At 35.7% G+C, this 26,626-nt stretch overlaps 1 protein-coding gene across 1 annotated transcript in view; it reads left to right on the top strand.

The window, feature by feature from the left end:
- LOC150100909 (protein MTSS 1-like) overlaps positions 1-26,626 on the top strand; it is a 499,461-nt gene that overhangs the window by 417,729 nt on the left and 55,106 nt on the right. Inside the window, exons 14-15 of the mRNA XM_090401934.1 lie at positions 335-447; positions 22,756-22,921. Coding sequence (XP_090258060.1) covers positions 335-447; positions 22,756-22,921 — 279 coding nt within the window. The remainder of the gene's footprint in view (positions 1-334; positions 448-22,755; positions 22,922-26,626) is intronic.

The raw sequence follows: 26,626 nt of genomic DNA, 5'->3' as shown, positions 1-26,626 counted from the left end.
CTAAGTAGTGTAGAAAGCTGGTCCTGCAGAAATGTTCACTTTATCTTTGTACATTAAACATACTATCGCATTTAATTTAATTATTTAAATTATTGCTGTCAAATATTTTTTGGCAGATTTTCAAGCATAAAAAGCTCTAGTACTTCTTTGAATTCTCATTTCCAATGCCTATTGGCTATAGTTACAATTTTAGTATGTGTAAAATTTAAGAAAATTAAAACTGAAATAAAATTTTAATTTTTTAAACCAAAGAAATTGCTTAATTTCATCTGTGCATAAGAAATGTGTGCTTTTAAAGCCAAAATCTTTAATAGAATAATTTACACTTTGTCAGTTGTACCACATCCTATATATGCTAATACCAGTGAAATTGCTACTATGGCTACTGCAAAAAAAGAAGTGGTTCCACCTTCCACTCCTCCTAGACAGGAAAACAATCACAATAAGGTATTATAATTTACATTATTTACTTCCTATTACTTAACAGTATGTGTCAATATTTATTTTCTTAAAACTTCTGTTTTTATTATGCTGAGATTCTCTAAGTCTGATTTCATCTAACTGCATTGCAGTTTTATGATATTTAGCTACAAGTGGTTTAGTTTAGTTTAGTTTATTCCCCCCCCTTCCCTCCACTGTCCCGTAGGATTGATTGAGCCCTCCTAATGAGGAATTAAGTATGTATTTTATGATTATAATGTATGTGGTCACAGACCAATTTGCCTGTTCTGAGGGACGAAAAACAAGAGTTTCCAGATGAGACCGGCTAACTCAACTTCAGTAAAAAGAGACCAGATAAAAGGTTCCTCACATCATGGACAGAATTGAACCCAGGTCTTTCTGACCAAAGGGCTTTGTCTATACCAAACTGAGTTAATGGAGGCTCACTACAAGTTGTTATAACTTATGTTTTTTATATGTATTCTGACTATGAAAGGTTGTCAACCTGTTGTGCATTTAGTAGCTGGTGGACTAATTAGATAATCTACTTTCCCTGCTATAAATACCAGACATATGGTATGATGGTGTTCTCCCACTAAAAAACTGTGGTATGGATTTTTGTGTATGTCTTTAAATGGGATTTGAACCAAAGTCTGATGGTTGGAAAGAAATGTTGACTACTCCTCCAGCTAAATGCCTCCTGTTCAACCACAGTGGATATTATTTTTGGATACTTGGCTGGACTTTGTAAAGGACATTAGTAACAAAACGTTGATGGACACAGATGTTTTCTTTCTGGCCAAGTTTTAGCGTTTTTCTTGTGCTAATACATGTCTTATTTTTATCTATATTTTGGTGCAGATTGTCAGACAGTACAATTACAATACTGTTATCACTGCCTTTGGTTTTCCATTTCGATTACTGTATCATTGCTTTGTTGTGATCCCTCTACTAACACTGAACTCTGCACAGATAGATTTATCTATACACATTTTACCTATACTATAATTCGTGATTAAAAGCAACTTCTGTGGTGCTGAATGAGTCATACTGTTATACGCCACATTGTTCTGTATCTTCCTTTTTGTTAAACAGTCATTTTCTTTCATGCTTACATCGTGATCAGAATACATTATCAAAAATTATGGAGACAACTACTGTGTTAGAGCAAAACTTTAGTTTAATATAAACCAAAATGAACACTCGACATTTCGACCTTCATATCAAGGTCATCATCTGGAGCATACACATATATACAAGAAACAAGCTGCACTACAATCTACCTGGTTTGCTAAAGTTACTGACCAACCTTTACAACAATTATTGGCCTGACCTCTGGTGAGGGGAAAAAAAGAAGAAAAAAAACTTTACTTATATATATATATATATATATATATATATATATATATATATATATATATATATATATATATATATATATATATATATATATTAGGGTTACCAAGTAATTTTATAAGCTTGGTTATTTAACTCCTAATCCCAAGTAAGCAAACAGTTAAGTTTGCACCTGAAAAATAAAAGCTGAAAATTGCTTAAAATCCTAAAGTATGCTGGAAACTAAGTAGACTGAATATGTGCCATCCAAATTCTTGGAATTTTTATGCCACCATTATTGTTGAGATTAGGGTGGTTAATCAGAATTTCACAGGCTTCTTTAAATTTTCTTTCATACCTGGTTTTTGTATGATGTAAAGAGCAGGTACTTTTCCAATCAATTTGGTGTAGGGTGTTGAGAGCATGATCTGAGAGGCCTGCTTCACCAAAATTGTTATATTTAATGTGTCTTTTGTGTTCTTTTTTACGTAAATGGGTTGTATGTCCAGTTTCGCCAATATAAGGTAAGTTACAAGTGCAGTAGATGCAATAAACTCCAGGATGTGCCAATGGGAGGAGAGGATCCTTAAAGGAGTTGAATATGTTTTTTAATTTTATAGGTGGTTTAAAAGTGGCATTAAGATTATAATGGTGTAGGGTTATATTGATTTTTTCTGATAGCCCTTTAATGTATGGGATGGCTATGGTTTTCTGTGATCTATATTTTTTTTGATGAAGTTTTATGAAGTACTGTATTAATAGTATTTTTGTTATAGCCATTATTTATAAATGTGTTGCTAATAATCTTTAATAGATTAAACCTAATAGATAATAATAATAATAGGACTCTAGTTTTGATGTAGTAAAGGTTTTTTTTTTTTTTTCCTCACCTGAGGTCAGGCCAATAATTGTTGTAGCGGTTGTCAGTAACTTTAGCAATCCATGTAGATTGCAGTGCAGCTTGTTTCTTGTATATATGTATATGCTCCAGATGATGACCTTGATATGAAGCTCAAAACGTCGAGTGTTCATTTTGGTTTATATTAAACTAAAGTTTGTCTCTAATACAGTAGTTGTCTCCATAATTTTTGATATTGTTAAACAGTCACTTGTGGCTAAGATATTTATATACAAATTTATTTTTTGTTTAGTGGTTGGTTAGAATGTTTCAGATTTGTACCTGTGATGGTGCATTGACTTCAAAATCGGTATGTTGTGTTTATCCAAAAAATGAAGCTTGAGTATATAAAAAAATTAAAATATTTATTGTGAACATATAAATATATACAAGTCAAGTCAGTATGCTGTCATTCTTGTTATCTCTCAAAGGAGATGTAATATATTCATATTCTTTACAGAAATTCAATTAGTAAAATTAAATTTCTTAATATCCTATCTAACTTTTAATTTCTTATGAATCGCAGAAGTAACTATATTATGACCATTCTAGTATTACGTAATATGATCTCAAAGAATTAATGCATTCTTTCCTTCTCTGATTCTGACAGTTAAATTCAACTATGAGAGATTCATTCCAACCTTATCTCTCAGCTTTCTTAATCATAATAAAAGAAATTAAGGATCTCACTTGATTATTATGTATTATGGAGTTGTGTTGAAGGTACGAGAGAGAGATTGGTGAGAAGTTGGATACAGAAATGGGAATATAACAGCAGTATTCCCTGTGGTTATCAGCATAGGTTTGTTAAAGGGAGATCATGTTTTACTAACTTACTTATGTACTATAACAAGGTGACAAATACCTTGGAAAGGGGAAATATTTGGATTTTGCAAAAGCTTTCGATAGGTTGCCACACAACAAACTGTTAAATAAATTGAAACAGATGGGATTGGATAACACTTTTCTAAGTCGGATCAGTATCTGACTGTCAGATAGGTATCAGAAAGTTGTATATTGGGGTGCAGTATTCCAAAAGAAGAAAATCATTAGTGGTGTACTGCATGTTGTTAGTTTTAGGACCATTGTTGTTCAATTTGCATGTTAATGATATTGGGATGGGTTTAACTAGTGATATGCAGATGATGCAAAATTGGGGAGAGTAATGCACAGTCAAGCAGATGTTATGACCTTACAGGAGAACTTGAATAGATTGCATGAAATGGACAGGTAAGTGGAACTGTCAGTTCAATGTTTCAAAAGTGTAAGGTTTAAGATTTGGTAAGCAATGATGGGATGCCAAAGTATACACTTGGTGGGGGGAACTTTAAAGGAAGTAGAGATGATGAGAGATCTAGGAGTGATGGTAGAAAGGATCTGAAATTCAATGGCCACATTGCATAAGTTGTGAAGACATCACGTCGGATAATGGCAATGATGCAGAGGACCCTGGCATGCAGAAATAGAGAGGTTATGGTGCCATTGTATAAGGCTTTGATCAGGTCTCATATGGAGTATTGTGCACAGATTTGATCACCGGGTTTTCATAGTGACAAGGATATGTTGGAAAAGGTCCAGAGAAGATTCACAGAGGTGGTCAGTGGACATGGAAGAGATTTTTCATAGAATGGGAGGGGGGGGGACTATCGCGACATGATAATCCAGTTTTTTGTGCCTAAATTGCAAGATATGGATGTGGACGACATGTGGTTTCAACAAGATGGTGCCACATGCCATACAGCCCGAGAAACAATTCAATTACTGCATGAGTCATTTCCTGGTCATGTAATTTCGCGTTTTGGTGATCAGAATTGGCCGCCCCAGATCATGTGACTTAACACTGTTGGACTTTTTTCTTTGGGGTTTTTTGAAGTCTAAGGTTATGCCAACAAGCCCACGACCACCCACGCCTTGAAGGAGGAAATTGAGCGCTGTATCAACGAAATTCAGCCACATTTATGCAAAATGGTCATGGAAAATTTCGACAAAAGAGTGCATATGTGCCAGCAAAGCCATGGAGGCCATTTACTCGATATGCTATTCCATGCATAACCCTATACTGTATACTTTATGAATCAATAAGAAATTACAATTTTTAATTAAAAACATGTGTTTTCTATCAAAATTACTTCTTGCATGAATTTTGGGACACCCTGTATAAGGAAGGTGTGAGGAGCAGGTGAGTGGAATGCGTTGCCTGAGTGTGCTGTGAATGTAGACATATTGAATCAGTGTGTGATAGTTTGTACCTTCCACGATGAGTCTCTAACTTCATGGAGGTCATATGATAATAATAATAATTATTATACTTGCATATATCTTCTTTTAATAAACAGGTTTCCTTAAACATCTTTTCTTCATTTTGCTGAAGTAGGCATGAAGATGAAAAATAATTGCACAGACAATAGGAATGCATATAATTGAACAGTTCCAAATGCACTTTCGATAAAAAGAACTTTACTGCATATTCTGTCTTGCTCCATGGAACATACGCTACTTCCTTTTCATTAAGCACATAATATTCTCACTAATCTATGAGGGCATGATACATTATGCTGTCCTTCAGTATTAGCATCACAGTTTCTTGTTGGAGAGTAGATAAAGATGCACATTGAAACTTTCTGAGATCACTGAATTTAACTACATAGTTTATTCCTCCTTTTCAGCCCTCTCTCTCTCTCTCTCTCTGGGCTGGTTAGTATTTTCTTATTATGTTACTGAGTAACATAAGGTGTGTTTGTCAAACAGAAGATGTGTTGATGATGATGGTAATCAGAACAGAATGTGTAGATGAAGATAGTAATGACATTCTATGCAGATGGTAGAGATGTGGATTTGTACCTTCTCTCAAAGTACTTGGAGGGTGACACACAATAATAATAATAATAATATATAATGCAATTTAAAACTTATTTATGAAATTTTCTCAGTATATATATATATATACATATATAATAATTGTGCAAAAAAATGAATGTAATGATTAAATCACTACATTCATTTTTGTGAGATTTTTACGTCTTTGTATTTTTTTGAAAATGTTTTATAAAATATTGTCAAAATACATACATATTATTTCCTTTTAAATTTAATAAAATTTATACTTTTGATGAGTGTGATTTCCATGTCTCTGATTGCCTTTGTATACTTATTATTGTTATTATGATCTGAGATCTCCAGGGAGTCAAGGACTCATTGAGGGAGGCTCTTAATTACCCAACCCAGCTGTCATACCTTTCCTTAAATTTACTTACACTAGATGCACTCACTACCCTTAAGGACAAATATTATTCCACTCACTCACTGCTCTCTCTGGGAGAAAAATCTAGCTCTTACCCCCCTTTCTTGACTGAGAACAACCTTAACTTCCATGGATGCCCCTGTGTTCTCTCCCCACCTTCCATATAAATAAAAATTTCACCATTTCAAATGCTATAACACCCATTCAAAAGTTTATAGACCTCCATCATATCATCCCTCTTTCTCCTGTCAACCAGAGTCTGCAATCCACACACTCGCAATCTGTCCTCATAATCTAAATCCCATAATCTGGATATAATCTTTGTAACTCTTCTTTGCACCCTTTCCACAGTTTCTTTATCCCCTTGGAACCCGGGAGACCAAATCTGCACAGAGTAATCCAGGTGATCAAAGCCTTATAAAGAAGCAAAATTGCTTCCTTATCCTTACATGTCAATGTTTGCTTCAACATAGCAATTATCTTCTGAGTTGTATTTGCAACTTTTGCTATGTGATCTTTGAACTTTAAATTCTTATCCACCAATACACCAAGATCCCTTGCCTCTTCCGTTTTTTGTAGCATTACCCCGCTAATCTAATCATGCCAAAGTGAATAACTTTACACTTTCTAACATTAAACTGACAGCCATTTATGCTTGCCCAGATTTCCAGTCTATTCAAGTCATTTTGTAATTGCTGAATATAGCATCCCTGATTGCCCTGCCTATCTTTGCATCATCAGCAAACAATTGCAAATCTGATGATAGACCCTGCTTGTCATTAATGTATAGATTGAACAATAATTGCCCAAGGACTGATCCTTGAAGTACACCACTGGTTACCTTAAATCTGGCAGATTCACATCCACTGTATACCACTTTTTGATATTAGTCTGGCAACCATCTTCTGACCCACGTCAATAGATTATATTCCAATCCCATATTCTCCAGTTTATGCAACAGCCTATCATGTGGTATCCTATCAAATGCCTTAGAAAAATCCAACATTATCATAGTGTATCCATGACCTTCCTTGCACAGAGTATAGAATGCTTGTCTACTCATTTCTGTATGTGAGTTCTTCTTACCAACTTCTCTAAAATTTTCACTACCACACCAGAGATACTAATAGGTTGGTAGTTAGACGCATCAGTTTTTGCACCACCCTTGTACAATGGAACTATCATACATTCCTGTGGTATCATTCCTGAGCTGAGACTCAAGTTATACAAATGTGTGAAAGGCCTAGCCAATTCAGCTGAACATTCCTTTAGCAGACGGGCTGATATTCCATCTGTCCCTATTGACAAATTCTTATCCAGGTTATGCAAAAGCTCTTCAACCTCATTTTCATGAACCTCTAACTCTTCATCCAACACACACCTGGTTGATATATCTTAGCAAAGTGAGCACTTATTAACTGAATAATCTCCTTAGCTTCCGACACTCGTGTACCATCTGCATTGATTATTCTTCCATATTCATTCTTTCTTTTGCTTGCGGCATAACGATAAAATTCTTTTGGATTGCCTTTAGCTTGCATGGCTAATTTCTTTTCATACTCCGTTTTAGCTTTTATCACAACAATATTCGTTACTTTTCTGGCCTGAGCTTTATATATTTCATAACTCCTCTCACTCTTATTCTCATGATATTCTTTCCACATCATCTTCTTCTTGTAGATCTCTTGCTTAATAAGGCTGCACATCCATTTCACTCCCAACCTATTTATTCTTCGAACACTAGGGATACATTGAGATACCACCTCATTTAAGCACTTTTTCAAAGATTCCCACACATTGCTGACATTTTTTCTATTCAGTAACTGATACCATGGGACCAAAGATAGTATTCTTCTAAGTCAATCATAATTTCCAGCTTTGTAGTTCAGCATGTAGCCTGTTTTAATTGGAGCTTCAATACAAGTAGATACTTCCCAAGAAAGAACAGCATGATCACTGTCATCAATTGGTGATAAAATAGCCATATTCTTGACAGAGATCTCTTCTGACGCTATGAGCAAATCCAACACTCTTTGACCTCGAGTTAATAAGGCTGCTTAATTTCACATGTTGCTTGAGAAAGTTGTCTTGCAACAATTATAAATTCCTGTTCTTTCTTATGAGATTTCTCTTCTATCCAATCAATGTTTGGAAAATTAAAGTCACCCATAATGATCATTCGCTTGGTATCCATAAGGCTAAATTGGCGATGCATTTCTTCGTCCCCTACAACTGAGCCGCCAGGTCTGTAGCAACACCCCACCATATATCTCATTCTGTTAGCCTCCACTTCACACCAGATAGACTCAAACTCATCGCTACATGGGACATTGTTACCATCATTGTTTTCTTGTATTTCTACCCTAACTGGACTTAAGTCATCTGATATCATTAGTAGCACTCCTCCTCCTCTCCTATCTCCTCTGTCATTCCTAAAAATAGTATATTCATTACACTCGATCCCACTTACCATATCTGATTCTGATAGCCAGGTTTCACTAATGCCAACAATCTTAGGCCACATTGTATTCAATAAAGCAACAAACTCAATACCTTTGTTTCTAATGCTCCTGGCATTTGTGTATAGACATAATAAATTACGACCTAGCCTATTCTTATAATTAGATATGGAATCTGTTTGGTCTTGTTCTAGAATTTTCTCTTTTCCCTCCCAGACATACTTAAAAGATCCAAACCCAAAGCATATTTTTCCACTCCTTCGCCACATACATAACCATGTTCAAAGGCATTCATATCTTTATCACGTTTGTATATCATAGCTGAACTTTCACACACATTTTTCCCATTCCTCCCTTGATGATCTAGTTTCCCTGACTTTCTGCATTGGGTCTCATACCAAGAAGTAATTTCTCCAGGTTTCTGATACCAAATGAATACAAGTGAAGGCCATCATTCTTATACAAATCTTTTCTGCCATCAAACATACTCCACACATCTAAAAACTCATATCCATATCTAAATCATTTGTTATCATTGCCCTCCTTCTTAACTCAGTACTGTCATATCTGGTAATAATCCTACAATTTTTACTCTTTCACATTTCTTTCTCGCTTCTTCCAACAGACCTTTCATATCTTTTCTCATACTATGTTTGTCACCACTTAATCACCAGATTTATCAACTGTAATTTATGATTTCTAATTTGTTCTCCGTTACACTGAGGATGATAAGGTGTAGTAAAAAAAGCTTCTTTATATTTAATAAGTTACATAAATGCAACATAAGTTCTGCTGTAAAGTTTGCTTGTTGATCAGATAAGTTTTTGAGGCATACCATACCTCAAAATTATCTGCTTCAAAAACTTATTAGCCACAGTTTTAGCATTATGAACTTCCCATAAAAATTGATCATGCTAATAATCTGCAGACTTGTCTTACTGTTTTTGGAATTTTAGCATACACTATGGCATCTATGTTAGTTTGAGTAAGAATTATTTCTGCTTTACTAACTTTATGACCTAAATATTCAGCCTCCTTTAAATATAATTGACATTTTGAAACACTTCAATGATAAGTTAGTTTCATCTAATCTAGAAAGAATTTTCAATAAGATATTTCTATGAGATGTTAGGTCCTTTGAGTATATAAGCAAATCATCTTGAAAATAAATTACTCCTTTGATTAATACTTCTACCATCTTCTGGTGAAGGCAAAGTATTTTCTATCCTACTTCCTTAATGGAATATGGAAATAGCTAGAGTTCAGATCTGACTCAGTGAAGTGTTCTGTTTTAAATCAATTAATAATTCTTCAATTTTAGATAGAGGAAAATCAATGGGTTTTTGTGATTTTATTAATTTCTCATAGATCTAAAACAAATCTTAAACTTCCATTTGGTTTTTTGATGTGAATAAAAGGATTATTCCATTTTGAGTCAGCCTTTTCTAGAATTCCTGCTTTTTCATACTCTTGTAGCAACATTTGAAAACAATCCATGTATTTCACTGAAGTTGGATACTGTTTTATATAGATAGGTGTCTGGGTAGTAAGTTGTGCAGAATGCTAAACTGCATTATTACAAGACATAGACACAAATATTTTAGTGAAAGCATTAGGGAATAGCTTGAAGGCAGACTCAAAGAATCTGTTAATTAGCTTCTTTTCATTGTCTGTAGTTGCCAATTTTATTACATTTTAACCACATCTAATAATCATGGCAGTGAAACTTGTTATAGATCTAGGAATAAATTGTTATGTTTGTATATGCTAGAAGTATCAGAAACAAGGAAAATGATTGCATTGATTAAGTTCGCTCACCCAAAAATTGTTGGAATAAATGAGACATAGTTATATGAGGATGACATCCTGACAGGAATGTCTGATAATGTGGAGAATATTGACCATGAAATGTATAAGAAAATTAGCCAAGCAAATAGGAAAAGATTGAAATGGAAAAAAATCCTAGGGGAGTTCTTTCGATATGCTGCCATCAAAAAAAAAAAAAAAAAAAAGACTGATTATGATTGGATGACATCATTGATTGGAGAAAATTGTATAAGGACAACTAAAATCATTATGGATGATTTTAATTAGGGCAATACCGATTGGGATGACGAGATAGCAACTGAAAGTAAAGAAAAGGAGTGTCTCGAATTTTTGAGGGATAACTACCTCAGGCAGTTTGTAACAAAGGGTAGGGCCTCCTTATCCATTGGGCTGAATGGGCTATAGCCCAGGGACACCATTGATCCAAGGGCACTTAAGAGCTGAGTATGTTGAATTTTAATTCAACAATATTATAAATATTGCTGAATTAAATAAAAATGTGCAATGTCTAAAATGAAACTTTTCACAATGAAAGTGATTTAATTAATTATATGTATTATTTAATTATTTCTCAATCCAATGTGATTAAGGCACCAAATTTTTTTAGCCCAGGACACTCAAACTTGTTAAGATTACCCTGACAAAGGCACATGAGTATTGAGAGTTTTGTATCTGATTATTGCATCAGAGGATGTTATTATAAATTATGTATCAAATCTTCCTCTATTTCATGAGAGTGTCTGTGAAATAACTATCTGGGTGATTGTTAGTCATGTGAGGACTTGTAGAAGCAAGGTGATCCTTGTTCCATTGCATAAGACTCTGATTAGGCCACACATGGACTACTATGCACAGATTTTGTTACCTGATTTTCAAAAGGATGAAAAGATGTTGGAAAGGGTCCAGAGGTGACTGACTAAGGTAGTTTCTGATCTCTGGAATGTCAGATATGAGGAAAGGTTGAGAAGATGCAATTTACAGTTTAGTGGATAGGAGGAAGAGGGGTAATATGATAGAGACCTGCAAGTTAGTAAGCGGTTGTTATAGGATCAATGTTGAAGAGGTTTTACTGAAAATGGTGGGAGATCAGGAGAGAACTAGAGGCCATCCCTGGAAGTTAGAGGGTGGTGTCTGCAGAGAATTTGAATTTGTTTAAGGCACAGTATGGTGAGCTGTGCATAAGATAAAAAGGACCTCCTAGACAAGTCTTTGACTCCATGGGGTCTTAGGGTAATAATAATAATAATAACAATCTTTGTTTCATTAACCCTATTATGTTGATTTGGTACTTATCCAATTATTCCAATAGTTCCTATTCAAATAACTCTCACGGTTTACACTTGTAACAAAAATTATATAGAATTTTATTCAAAAACTCCAATATTATTATAATTATCATTACGTGACACCTCCAAGGGGCCCAAGGGCTCATTGTGGGAGGACACTCCACTCTACTCTGCCACACACAGACATCTCTCTCTGAACTCCTACTGCTTATTCTCCAGCTGCATACAATGACACTACCATCAATGTCATCTACCATCCATCACCAGCAACTGCAGTATTTTTTTGTGTGTAAATTGCATATATATTCTCATTGAATATATTTCATCCAACATTACATGGACATTGTCAGGAAGACAGACTGTTAACTACATGAATCACAATAATCAGTCATAAATCATGTGTATATTAGTTTGTGTCTCAGTCGCAGCTGAAGTATATGATATTATACTATTAGAGGTCAAAAGGAACAATTCTAGAAAGTTGCATAGATGGAAAATTATTTAAAATAATTGTTAATTTAAAAAAAAAAACTTAAGAACAATTAATAGTGATCACTCCTCAAAACTTGAATATTGACATGCCTTACTTTACTTACAAATCATGTAAATCAGGAAAAAGGTATCAGAGAATTACACACAGATGAAAACATAAATTACATTTTGAGATTGCCCAAATTCTATACAAAGCAAAACCACGTTCTTTAACTATAATCTTCTTAGTGTACTACACCCGCTATGCCAGAACACCAATACTCATCGCAAAGGTTAACAAAGGTAATACCATTGTTGTCATGAATATAATACAGCCGAGTATAATCATAAAATTAATATCTTATTAAGAGATAGGTCATCCTACAGTGTTAGCAGCAGGAATCCAAAAAAAAGTCAAATCAATAAATGAAATAAATTATTACACAATATACAATCCTGGAATACCACTTGTTTAGAGAGGTCAGGAATTCATCATGCCTGTAAGCCTCATCTGTATGGTCTTCCTAAAATACATAAGCATGGCAACCCACTATACCTGATAGTGGACTGTATTGGTTCTCCCACTTGAAAAACATCTTCAGAATCTCACTGGCCACACCAGCTCTTACATCCAAAACAGTCTTGACGTTAAAGAGAAAATAAAAGATTTATATCTTTTAATAGTCTTGTCTAATAACAGGATTATTATTATTATTTAGGTCTCCATGGAGTCAAGACTCATCGCAGGAGTTCCTTCCTAGGAAACACAAAGTTTATCATACCTCTCCTTGAACTCATTGACTGTTCTTGCTCTCACCACTCTATCAAGCAATGCATTCCACGGTTCCACCACCCTCCACGCAAATAAACCACTCCTCATCCTCTTGCTCACAGCTTCCTTTCATACTTTCCATGGATGTCCTCTTGTCATTGCTCCTTCCCGCTGCACCACCAAGTGAAAGAACTCCCCAGTGTCCACCCTGTAACTGCCTCTCAACAGTTTAAAAGTCTCGATCATATCACCTCTCCTTCTTCTATTCACCAAACTGCAGTCCACATTCCCTCAGCTGATCCTCATAATTAACATTGTACAGTCCTGAAACCATCTTTGTTATCCACCTTTGCACCCTTTCCACAGTTAATTTATTCCCTTCAAATCCTGGGGACCAAATTTGAGAACAGTAGGCTAGGTGGTCTGATCAGAGTCTTATACAACGGAATGATAACTCTTCTATCTCTGCAGGTCAGCGTTCTTCTCAGTATTATAACCCAGCAATCCTCTGGGTTACGTTCACCACCTTTGTAATATGCCTCCTGAATTTCAGTTTTCTATCAATCATCACTCCCAGATCTCTTGTCTCCCCCTGCTTCCTCCAGTTCAGCTCCTCCAATCGAGTATGCATCTTCCCATCGATGTATCCCAAACTTCAAGACTTTACATTTTGCTGCATTAAATCGATACCCCCCATTCATTTGCTCATCTGTCTAGTTTATTCAAATCCTCTTGCATGGTGCCACATCTGTACTATTACTAATAACCCTTCTCAACTTTACATCATCTGCAAACAGCTGAATATCCCCTTGCAATCCATTGACAATGTCATTGATACTATGACCAAATCCAAAACTCTTGAATCTCTTGTTCCCTCTATTACATGTTGCCTAAAACATTTGTCTCTCAAGAATTCTAGAAATTCCATTCCCTTATTACTACATGCATTTTCCTCTTCTCAGCATATACTGCTATAGTTAAAATATCCCATAACAATCATTCTTCTTGCATTTGCCAAGCTCAACTGCCTAACCATCTCCTGCTCCCCACCCTCTGTGCTCCTTGGTTTGTAATAACACCCCACTAAATATCCTGTTTTGGCCACTTCTACCTCACACCATATGCTTTCAAAACCATTAGTGTCACTGCCTTCCAAAGCCTCCACTCTTAGAGGACATCACTTATCATAAGCAGTACTCCACCACCACATTTTACCCTTCTATCCTGCCGAAAAATACTGTACCCTGCTACTTCTATTCCTGTTATTATATGATCTAACCATGTCTCAGTGATCCCAATAATCTTTGGATTATGATTTCTTTTATGTTATCTCCCTGTTCACCAACATACAACTACAAGAGACTCTTCAATTTTTACAATCTGATTTCCAAGAAGATGTTAAACCTATTGAAATTCACCATAAATGTAGGCTATTTTACATGGCATAATAAGTTGTTGAAACAAATAGAAGCAACAGCAATGGGCAGTCCTATCTCACCAGCCTTAGTTGATTATTTTATGGAGCATCTATAAAAAGAACTCTTTCACAATATAATTCCTCAGCCTTGTATATGGTTATGTTTTGTTGATGATATATTATTATTATCCTAAGACCTCATGAAGTTAAACTCTCATCTAGGAAGTTCTTTGTCTCTCTCTCTCACACACACACACACACATGCACATCATCATCATAATGCTGTGCCTTAAACACATTCAGATTCTCTGCAGACACTGTGCTCTAAGACAAGGCATTCCAATCATTCACAACTCTCCATGCAAAAAACCTGCTTCTTACTCTTGTTAACACCATCCTTATATGGCTTCTAGGGATGACCTCTTGCTCCCCCCCCCCCAATTCTCCCACCATTTTATGAAAAACCTCTTCAATGTTAATCCTATAACAACCCCTTACAAAGTAGTACATCTCTATCACATCACTCTTTTCCTCTTATCCACTAGACTGTAACTTGCATATTCTCAACCTTTCTTCATGATCAACATTCCAGAGATTAGAAACTACCTTAGTCAATCATCTCTGAACCCTTTCAAACATCTCTTCATCCTTTTAAAAACCAGGTGACCAAATCTATGCATAGTCCATATATGGCTTAATCAAGACCTTATACAGTGGAATCAAAATTTCCTTAGTTCTACATGTTATCTCATCTAATGTCACCTTATTGTAATAAGTAAGTAGATCACTAAAACATTACCTCCCTTTATCAAATCCATGCTGTCTATCAAAGATAGTACCACTAGTTAACCCAGTTCTAGTTGTCACTAGCCTCTCCAACACTTTAACCATGACACCTTACACACAGATTGGCATTTTAATTTGATGTTCGAGTTCTGTCACCTCCCCTTTCTTACCTTCCTTCCATTACTTTGGAACTTATCCAATGTAAGACTCATATTAAACAAATATGCCAGGGCAGATGTCAACTCCCTGGCACATTCCTTCAAAATATGTGACGATACATCAAGTCCCATAGCCTTATTAACATCTAGTTTTCTCAATTTCCCTATACTTCTTGCTCATTCACAGTTCTCCTCCTCCTCATTCCACTGCTCTCAAACTCTCTATGATGTTACATTCACAAGGATGAAAGACTTTTATGAACTGCTCATTAAATATCTCAACTATATCATTTTCTCCCATTTTCTCCAATGAGTATCATCCTACCTAAGCACTCTTTTTTTGCTGGTTACATATCAAAAGATCTCCCCAGGGTTTCTATTTTTTTATTTTTTATTTTTTTTGTTTCATTCACTAACTGCTGCTCGTGCTGCTCTTTTGCTACACCCTCCTTGCCTATTCTGTACTCCTGATGAAATTGATTATTACCACTCATCTTATGTTGCCTCCATAATGATGTCTTTTTTCTCTGTATTGCATGCTTAATCTCTTCATTCATTCATTTCACGCCTACCTTATTTAACCTTCCAACCCTTTGAATACATTTAGACATTGCTTCTACCAGATGATTCTTGAATAGCACACAAGTAACATTCGGTGTATGAGAAGCTGAGAAGGCAGCCTGCTGCTGTCTTCTGAGCTTTTCATAATTACCAACCTTGTAGTTCCATATATACTCTTTCCTCACAAAAGTACTCATATGGCTGGCAACCACCCAGGTAATCACTTCATGGTCACCCTCACCACTGGAGGGAGATTTTACACTTAATTTATTATTATTATTATTATCCCAAGATCCCATGGAGTCAAAGACTCATCTAGGAGGTCCTTTTGTCATACACACAGCTCATCATACTGCGCTTTAAACACACTCAAATTCTCTGCAGATGCCACACTCTCAGGCAAGGCATTCCAATCATTCACAACTCTGCATGCAAAAAACCTGCTTCTCACTCCTATACTCACGTATACAAGCATAATTCATAATAAAATCTTCTGATGAGATGATTAAATCCAATTTCTTAATACTCGCATGCAATCTGTTACACACTGCCTGAGGTAGTTGTCCCACAAAAACTCAAAAAACATTTTCGTTACTTCCAGTTGCTATCTCATCATTCCAGTCTGTATTGTCATAATTAAAATCTCCCTTTTCCTATTTGTTTGGCTAATTTGATTATACACCTCATGGTTACTCCCCTCCACATTAAAAGATCTATAGCTACATCTGACAAAGTATTTCATTCAATTCAACTCTATCTAACACCATACTACCTCAAAACCACTTCTGCTATTTCCCCCTTGCTCTACCTTGTACGAACATAATTTTTTTTTTTTTTTTTTTTTTTTTTTTCAATAACACTCTATCTCCCTTTTTACCCTTCTATCTTCATGAAAAACATCATACCATTGCATCTCTATTCCTGTCAGGATGTCATACTCATTGAACCATGTCACACCTATTCCAACAACTTTTGGGTGACTGAACTCAATCAACAATCATTTGATTTCCCTTGTTTCTTATACTTCTATCATTCATATACAAACATAAAAGCTCATTCCTGATATGATACCACTTATTAGATGTGATTTCTCCATACCTTCCTCAAGCCGACCTGGTTGGCCGAGTGGAAAGCGTATCTGCTCTCCAGCCTAAAGGCTGCCGGCTCGAATCCTGCCGTGGACATGGATGTTTGTGATCGTCTGTGGAAATACCAGTGGTGGTTGGCGGTAGATGATGTTGGTGTAGTTGCGGTCAGTTGGTGATTGAATGGTGGAGACAGAGTTGTAGAGTAGGTGCCCTCCCTCGATGAGTCCTGGAGGTGTCAAATAATAATATGCACACATTCAGTTCTTCTTTGAGCATCACCTCTCCTCACATTGTGTTCTCCTGTTTACCCTGAGTCTCCCCATTTCCCTATTTGTCTTGCGCATTTGCTTTCTCTACACTCATGCTTTCCACTTCTTCATTCATAAACACCATTCTCTCTATCATATTTGCAGCAATCTCTCCAAATGACTTGTGCCAAATCTATTCAAATGCAGTCCATCACTCTAATACAATTTAGTTTTTCCTTCAAACTCATTCTGCGCATTAACAAACTGCCTGTTACCACTCTGATTCATAATTACTTCAGTTCCTAGAGAAACTAAATTCCTTGTACTCCCGTATCAAGTTTACTATTGAACTCAAATAACCTACTACCCTTTTTGGATACCTTAATAATTTATAATTCCACAAGTCTTTAAATTTTCAGTTTAATCAGAAGCCAACCTTTATCAGCAGATATATTCACTTGTCCTCCCACCAGTATTCATTACAGAAAATGAGTATTATCAAGAGTCTTGTATATAAAGATCATATGATCTGCTCTTCTGATTCCCTTTTGTTAGATGAATGGAATAAATTTAAAGCAATCTGATATGTAATGAACACAACAAAACTAAAACTGCCATTCAAAAAATTATTGATAATTATCATCCTTCTTCCAGACTACAATCCAATATGAAAAGAATTTCAGTACCCTACTTCAAAGGAACCTCGGAACAAATGCAAGGATTCTTCATAAATTCAAGCTATGCACTTCTCAAACCAGCTGTTTGAGAATATTATGAGCAATGTCTAAATGTTATGGAATACATTTAGACATTGCTTCATGTCTAAATGTATTCCAAGGGTCAGAAGGTTAAATAAGGTAGGTGTGAAATGGATGAATAGAGAGATTAAGCATGCGATACAAAATGGTGATAACCAATTCCATGAGGATTACAAAGACCAGGCGAGGTGGGATACTTGTCGGTAAGGGTAACAAAAGTGATGTATAAAAAACAGTTAGCTAATGAAGCCAGAAAGCATCCTAAGGAGTTCTTTCAATATGTAGCCAGCAAAAAAAAATAATGATTATGGAAGGATGACATTGACTTGAAAAAATGATATAAAAGAAGGTGTTGTGAGATACTTAATGAGCACTTCATAAAGGTCTTTCAATCTTGTGAATGTGACTTCATGGAGAGATTGAGAGCAGTTGATGATGGGGGAGGAGAGACTCACTGTAAGTGAGCAAGAGGTGTAGGGGAAGTTGAGCAAACTAGATGTTAATAAGGCTGTGGGACTTGATAATATACCACCACGTATTCTGAAGGAATATGCCAGGGAGTTTTTTAAATACGAGTCTTGCATTGGGTCAAGTTCCTAAGGAGGGCAAGATTGTGCTGCTTCATAAGGGAGGTGATAGAATACAAGCATCAAATTATAGGCCTATCTGTGTGTCAGGTGTCGTGGTTAAATTGTTACAGAAGCTTGTGAGAACTAGGATCCAGAATTAGTTGACAACAATAGTATTATCTTAGATGGCTATTTAATAGCCATTGCTGGCTATTACAACAAGGTGACTGCTTCCTTGGGCAGAGTAGAGGGATACACAGTAATATACTTAGATTTCATAAGGGTTTTGATAAATTACCACATGATAAGTTGATATTCAGACTAGAGCGGATGGGGCTGGATATTAGATTAGTGCATTGGATTGGAGACTGGCTATCTGATAAGCATCAGCAAGTTGTGTATGGGGGGGAGCAATATCAAGAAAAAGGAACGTCACTAGCAGTGTGCCTCAGGGATCTGTTTTAGGGCCATTACTATTTAACTTGTATATTAATGATATTGGTGAAGATTTGGATGGAGATATTCAGTTGTTTGCATTATCCGCAAACAACTGAATATATACATCCAAATCATCAATAAGTAGACAGGATGTTGTGGCCTTACAAGAAGACTTGAATAAATTGAGTGGTTGGGCATGGGAATGGGGGATGCGAGTTCAGTGTTGCAAAATACAAGGTTTTAAAATTTGGGAAACAATCGGATGCAGAATTTATGCATGGTGAGGATATATTGTCGGAGATGGAGGAAATAAGAGATCTTGGGGTGATAGTGGATAAGGATCTGAAATTTAGGGGACACATTGCCAAAATTGTGAAGACAACACAGAGACTTCTGGAAATGATGCGGATGACACTGACTAGTAGAAATAGTGAGATTCTTGTTCCATTGTATAAAGCTTTGATTAGGCCACACATGGACTACTGTGCCCAGATTTGGTCACCTTGTTTTCGGAAGGATGAAGATATGTTGGAAAGGGACCAGAGGCGACTGACTAAGGTAGTTTCTGACCTCTGGAATGTCGAATATGAGGAAAGATTGAGAAGATGCAATTTACGGTGTCTGGTGGATAGGAGGAAGAGGGGAGATATGATAGAGACCTACAAGTTAGTAAGGGGTTGTTACAGGATCTCCACTATGTTACAGCGATACTCCACTGTGTATCCAGAGATCATCCCTGGAAACTGTGTAAAAAGGGTGTGATCAGGGGAGTGAGAAGCAGGTATTTTGCATGCAGAGTTGGGAATGATTGGAATGCCTTGCCTGAGGTGGTGGCTGCAGAGAATTTGAGTGTGTTTAAAGCACAGTATTATGAGCTGTGTGTATGATAAAAGGACCTCCTAGATGAGTCTTTGACACCATGAGGTATTATTACCCATGACCCCATGGAGTCAAATACACATCTGGAGGTCCTTTTATCATATACACAGCTCATCATACCGTGCTTTAAACACACTCAAATTTTCTACAGGCACCACACTCTCAGGCAATGCATTCCAATCATTCACAACTATGCATGAAAAAAAACTTGCTTCTCACCTTCCTCTTATGCAGTTGCGAGGGATGACCTCTGGTTCTTCCCTGATCTCCCACTGTTTTCTGTAGAACCAATCCAACATTGATCCTATAACAACCCCTTACTAACTTGTAGGTCTCTATGATAGGCCTCTTCTTCCTGTCCGTCAGACTCTGCAATTTGCATCTTCTCAATCTTTCCTCATATTCAACATTCCAGAGGTTAGAAACTATCTTAGTCAGTCGCCTCTGGATCCTTTCCAACATCTCTTCGTCTTTCTGAAAACTAGGTGACCAAATCTGGGCACAATAGTCAGGAACAAGAATCTCCCCACGTCTACAAGTCAGTGTCCTCCGCATCATTCCCAGAAGCCTTTGTGTTGTCCTCAATGTGTCCCCTAAATTTCATATCCTTATCCACCTTCACCCCCAGATCTCTTATTTCCTCCATCTCCAACAATATATTCTCACCATGCATAAATTCTGCATCCCATCTTTGTTTCCCAAATTTTAAAACCTTACATTTTGCAACATTGAACTCATATCCCCATTCCCAATCACTCAATTTATTCAAATTGTATTGTATGGCCACAGCATTTTCTTTTCTCTTCACGGTTCGTCCCAACTTTGCGTCATCTGCAAACAACTGAATATCTTCACCAATATCATTAATATACAAGTTAAACAGTAATGGCCCTAAAACAGACCCCCCCCCCCCCTGAGGCTCATCACTAGTGACTTTCCTTATCCTGGATATTGCTCCCCCATACACAACTTGTTGATACCTATCAGATAGCCAGTCTCCAATCCAATGAACTAATCTAATATCCAACCCCATCCACTCTAGTTTGACTATCAACTTATCATGGAGTAATCTATCAGAAACCTTTGCGAAATCTAAGTATATTACTGCGTATCCCTCTCCTCTGTCCAAGGAAGCAGTCACCTTATTGTAATAAGTAAGTAGATTACTAAAACATGACCTCCCTCCGTCAACTCCCTGGCACATTCCTTCAGAATATGTGGTGATATATTATCAGTCCCACAGCCTTATTAACATCTAGTTTGCTCAACTCCACATATACCTCTTGCTCACTTACAGTCATTCTCTGCTCCCCATCATGAACTGCTCATTAAGTATTTCCACAACAGCTATCTATATACCATTTTCTCCAATCAATTTCATCCTTCCATAATCATTGTTTCTTTTGCTGGTTACATATCGAAAGAACTCGTTATGATTTTTTTTTTGGCTTCATTAGCTAACTGCTGTTCATACCTCAGTTTTGCTACCCTTACCAACCAAGTCACCTGCCTTGCCTGGTCTTTGTAATCCTCATGGAATTGATTATTTACACTTCTCTTATGCTGCTTCCATAATCCCCTTTTTCTCTATATTGCATGGTTAATCTACTTATTCATCCATTTCACACCTACCTTATTTAACCTTCTTACCCTTGGAATACATTTAGACATTGCTTCTACTAGATAGTTCTTGAAGATCCCCCAAGCTGCATTGATCTCTTTTCCAGCTAACTCCTCATTCCATGCTACCCCTGCAAACTGTCTCCTAAGCTCTTCACAGTCACACCCCCTGTAGTTCCACATATACCCTTTTCTCACAGAGGTCCTCACACTGCTGGCAACCACCCAGGTAATCACCTCATGGTCACTCTCACTAGTTGGTGGGTGATTTGACACCTCATTTATAATTACATCCTCTGATGAGATGACCAAATCCAAGACCTTCAATCCTCACGTGCCCTTTGTTACATACTGTCTGAGGTTTTTATCCCTCAAAAACTCTTAGTGATAAGCATCAGTAAATGTTGAAATTGGTCTGCATAGCAACTTTTCCCATAATGCATAGCAGATATATGTCTAAAAGGAAGTTAAATTTAATGCAAATTCAGCAGATTCTGTATACAAGTAGACTAGTTATGAAGATACTTCACATACAAACTTTGTTTGCTTACACTTGGGTAAAGGATTAAAACAAAAATAATTTCTTATTAGGTATAATGTATCATTTTGTCTTTTGGAATCTGAGATAAAAGCCTATACACTATATAGGCCTGCAGAAAGTAGAGAAGATAAATTTAGGGGTGACATTTGACATGGTGTTAAAGTTTAGTAATGAGATGAGAACACATTGCAGAGGTGGTGAAGATGTTACAAAGAATTGCCAATGCAAGGACATACTGGTTCATTTTATAAGGTTAAAATGAACTTACATTCAGAGAAGATACACAGAGATATAACAAAAGACATACAATACATTGTATAAGATAGAAGGAGAATGTTGAGCAGATAGATATGGAGGTGAAGTGAGCAGTAGTAGGTTTTTGCATAGAGAATGGTAAGTGAATTAAATATATTGTCAGAAAGAATGATGGTGATGAATGCAAAGCAATGAAGGAATTTAAAGTGTTATATGGCAGACATATACCAGTAGAGTAAACATTGTACAGTGATTCTTTTGATACCATGATGATCCAGTAGTATTAGTAATAATAGTAATAATAATGATCATTGTGAGCATTAGGGCACTCACTCTATAGCTGTCCCTCTCCACCACTTAATCCACCAACTACAGCAAACTGCAACTACCATCATTATCTACACAAATGCCATCTACTGTCCACCACCATTAGTATTTTGTGTCTGTAAATTGCATGTGTTCTCAAGGCCGATTTATCTATATGCGGGATGAAAAACCCAAATTTATAGAAGAAAAAAATTCTGCTACCATCGTATGAGATCAGCTAACTCACTTTCAATTGAAAAAAAAAAAAACATTTAAAGATTCCTCTCATCACAATGAGAATCAAACTTAGGTCTTTTCCAAAATAAAAGAAAATAAATAAATAAAAAAATATATATATATATAATTTTTTTTTATTATTATTTTTTTTTTCCCCATTACAGTTTACCCATCAAAAGGATTTGGCAGCTATTTTGACGCAGAGTTTATTTCAGCATCAACAAGAACATCAAAAAGACAGTGATAATGGTACGGCTGTTCCATTGGTTAGCAGGCTAAAGAGTGGCCGATCTGTTATTGGAGGAAGTGAGACATTACCCAGAACTAGAGGTATGAGTATATTTGAAGTGGTTTTCTTTTTTTTTTTTTTTAGAATAGTCAGCATTAAATTGTGTTATTAAGATAGCTTAATTCAAATAAGGCAAGATGTTGTGTATTAAAAGTTAACTATCCAAGTAGTCTACCATAGATTTATATAAAATATATTTCTTTTTAAATACTGTAGAACATAATATAAAAAATGCTGATATCTCTCCATGCATAAAAATGAACCTCTCATCTTCTTTTCAGCTAATATTTCTGGAATGATATAATCTTGAAATATGGTCCATAGTGTCTCAGAATGTTATTGGTATTGGCATTGGCCAATGGAATTAACCTTCAAACTTATTATGTAAAAATAACACCAAATGAACTAATTTATTTAAAAAAAAAAAAAAAGATGTTTATTGACTGGTTTATATTTTGCTGGATTTCAAACCAGCATCTTTCAGAGCACAAAACAGCATGTAATAGTTTACACTCTCTTACACAATGCATAAGTGAAACAATTCAAATTGTAATGGACGAAAGATCTAAAGTTGTAATTTAGCTGTTAAAATAATAATAATAAAAACAAAAAGTATCACAGCCATGTAGGAGTTGATCTTCAGATAACAGTCTCCCAAATTTTTGGCAAATTAAGGTAACCATACTTGTTCAGGTTAGGAGAATTCGTTGTAGCCATGGCTGACTTGTAAAATAATCTTTCTGACCTGTAACGACTTCTAAATAGCACATTGGTTTTTTTCCATTTAATCCTGTATGATAGGGGTATCCAAAGTATGGTGTGCCAGTCCTTAATTGCCATAATAATGGTAGCAAATGTATTTTTTATGTTCCTCTAAGGCAGATGTTAACAAGTCACAATTACAAGGAACTTCATTCACCAGGATATGCTAGTGGATGGAGTTTATCCTTAGGTGAGCAGATCAGAGTTGCTAATTTAACATGCAGTTTGAATGTGGTGCGATGACCAGGTTTTATTAGTACTCTGGCTATCTTTTCTGATATTCCTCTGACATAGGGAACAGGAATAGGGATGTTTTGTTCTTGTGTGTTAGAGGAGAGAGAGAGAGAGATGTAATGGGACTATGTAGTATTTTATCTATTTTGCAAGAATTATAATTCTTGGTCAAGAAAGTATGGTGCAGATATTTAAGTACTCTGGAAAGACTGTATCATTAGAACAAATCGCTCCGGCTCTGTGTATCAGTGTTTTTAGAATTCCATACTGTTGGGCTGGATGATGTGATTGTTTATGTAGATATCCTTGTTTGTGTGTTGGCTTTCTGTAAATGGAAAAGGATAGTGATCCATCTGAAAGGCAGGTGACTAATGTGTCAAGAAAAGCCAAACAGTTATTAGATTCTTTTTCTACTGTGAAGTGAATTTCGGGATATTGGCTGTTTAGGTACGTGACAAAAGCATCCAAAGTGTCTTGTCCGTGAGGTCAAATGGCAAAAACTTCAACAACACAAAGTGTAACCACACTATAGGCTTCTATGTAGCTGTGGTAAGCATTTTGTTTTCAAAGTGTTCCATGTAAAAGTTAGCTAAGGAGGGGAAGAACTCATAGCAGTACCATTAATCTGTTTGTAGATTTTTTCTTCCCATGCAAATAACCTGTGTACATGGTAAATTTGAATAATTCAAAGATATCAGGAGAGAAATTAGACTTTATTAAATTAAGGGTGTCTATTAGTGGTATAGTAAATAAAGAAGTGACATCAAAACTAACCATTATGTCTGAATTTTTAAGGATGTGGGTTTATGTGTCGGCAAGTTTATAAGTAGGACTGTCTATGCTATCAACTTTAAGAGTATATAGGAGAATATTAGATTTGTGGATTTTAGATACTCTATACATTCCAGCGAAATATAAGCCAGTTAATAAATATCTATTTTACAGATTAGTTTGTTTGGTGTTGTTAATACCATTAAAATAAGTTATGAATATAACATTCAACACCTAAGCTTTTCTATTGCATTTATGATGTAAAAGTTTGCAGTGCTTAGGTTGTATAACCAGTAGTAACCTTTGTTGATTTTAAGGGCTGATAGTGTATACTATTTCTGAAGAGAATTAACACTCAATGTTAATTTTCTTTGTGTTAACTGTGCATGAAGAGAGTAGTGCTACAAGTGTGTGTGTGTGTGTGTGTGTGTGTGTGTGTGTGTGTGTGTGTGTGTGTGTGTGTGTGTGTGTGTGTGTGTGTGTGTGTGTGTGTGTGTGTGTGAGAGAGAGAGAGAAAGAGAGAGAGAATTCCACCTATGAAAGGCTGTTAACCTTTAGTACGTCAGTATTAGTACTGTGGGTAGACTAAAGGTTAGGTAATCTGGAACCCTCCTCTAGAGATCAAACATTGAACAGATGCATCATGCCTCAGTAAGCAAAGTTGTGGTATTGGTCTCACATTCACAGTAAAAATACTTATATAATGACAAAATGCTAGTTGCTATAAACTAATTTTGATTCAATCTGACATTACAGAATTATTCTCAGATTCTGAATTATTTAGTGAATGTGCTAAACTCAAATTACTTTAATACTTTGATTTCCTCTATGTTGTATACTACAACTATATTAGGCATAACATATAAAAAAAGAGCATTTTTTTATTAAACAGCAATATCTTAACAAATAAATAAAATAATAACAGTGACGGTGAATGAGAGATTTATGGGATGACCTGATAACTTACTTAGTGCATTATACCTTTTGAAGAAGCCTTGAACTGCAAGATGCTTAGTATTATTAAAGTTTATATTCTTATAACCTTGTTATAAGAATAGGAAATTAGAAATGTGCCATTAATCTGAAAAAATATACCTTTGAAAAAGCCTTGACTGCAAGATGCTTAGTGTTATTGAAGTGGAGACCCTTTTGTAAGAATGAGGAATCAGAAATATGCACAATGAATGTGAGAAGTTCAACACAAAGAAAGAGTTGGAAATTGAAGAAGAAAAAAATTAGTTTCTTGTCTTTGCTGAGTTTTAAGAACAAAAAACAATATAAAATAATTAAACAAAATATCAAGGAAACATCTAATGGATAGAACATAGTATTAAAAAAATGAACGCTATTATTAATGTTTTTAACACTTTCATTGCCAAGCTGAAAATTGGAATTTCGTGTGGTGGCCAAATTTTTTAAATTTTTTTATTTAGTTAGCAACGTCCACGCGATAACGCGTGATCAGCCGTTTGGTGAGAACTCGCATCGCATGATATCGCGTGATTGGCAATGAACATGTTAATAATAAAAACTTTGTTCATTAAATTAACTTAAATTCCATTTAAATTGTTACTTATGAACATATTATGAAAAGAAAAGACAAAAAAAATTGGTGATCTGTTGTTCTAAACATTGATTAGAATAGTGCAGTGATATTTATACAAAAATCTTATCATTGGTGCATGAATTATTAGATTTAAAATGACAAGCAGTAATCACATAAAAAAAAAAAAAAGTCTTGTTGAGATCCAGAACTGTCAAGGAAGAGGAAAATGTGATGGGTACTGAAAAGTACAACAAAAATTTCAAACATCAGTAACAGAATGCTTGACAAATGACAACAACGAAAAAACTGTTTTTATTATTATTATTATTATTATCTGATACCTCCAGGGAGTCCAAAGGCTCATCGAGGGAGAGTGTGCCAACAGCATCGAATGATTGACCACTTCCAACTACTAACACGCTCAAACTTGCTT

This window comes from Typopeltis vanoorti, chromosome 12, assembly GCF_054136105.1.
Source record: "Typopeltis vanoorti isolate ZY-2024b chromosome 12, IOZ_Tvanoo_1.0, whole genome shotgun sequence".
Lineage (NCBI taxonomy): Eukaryota > Metazoa > Arthropoda > Arachnida > Uropygi > Thelyphonidae > Typopeltis > Typopeltis vanoorti.
Note: the sequence above shows the minus strand (reverse complement) of the source record. Positions and strands in the feature narration are given on the sequence as shown.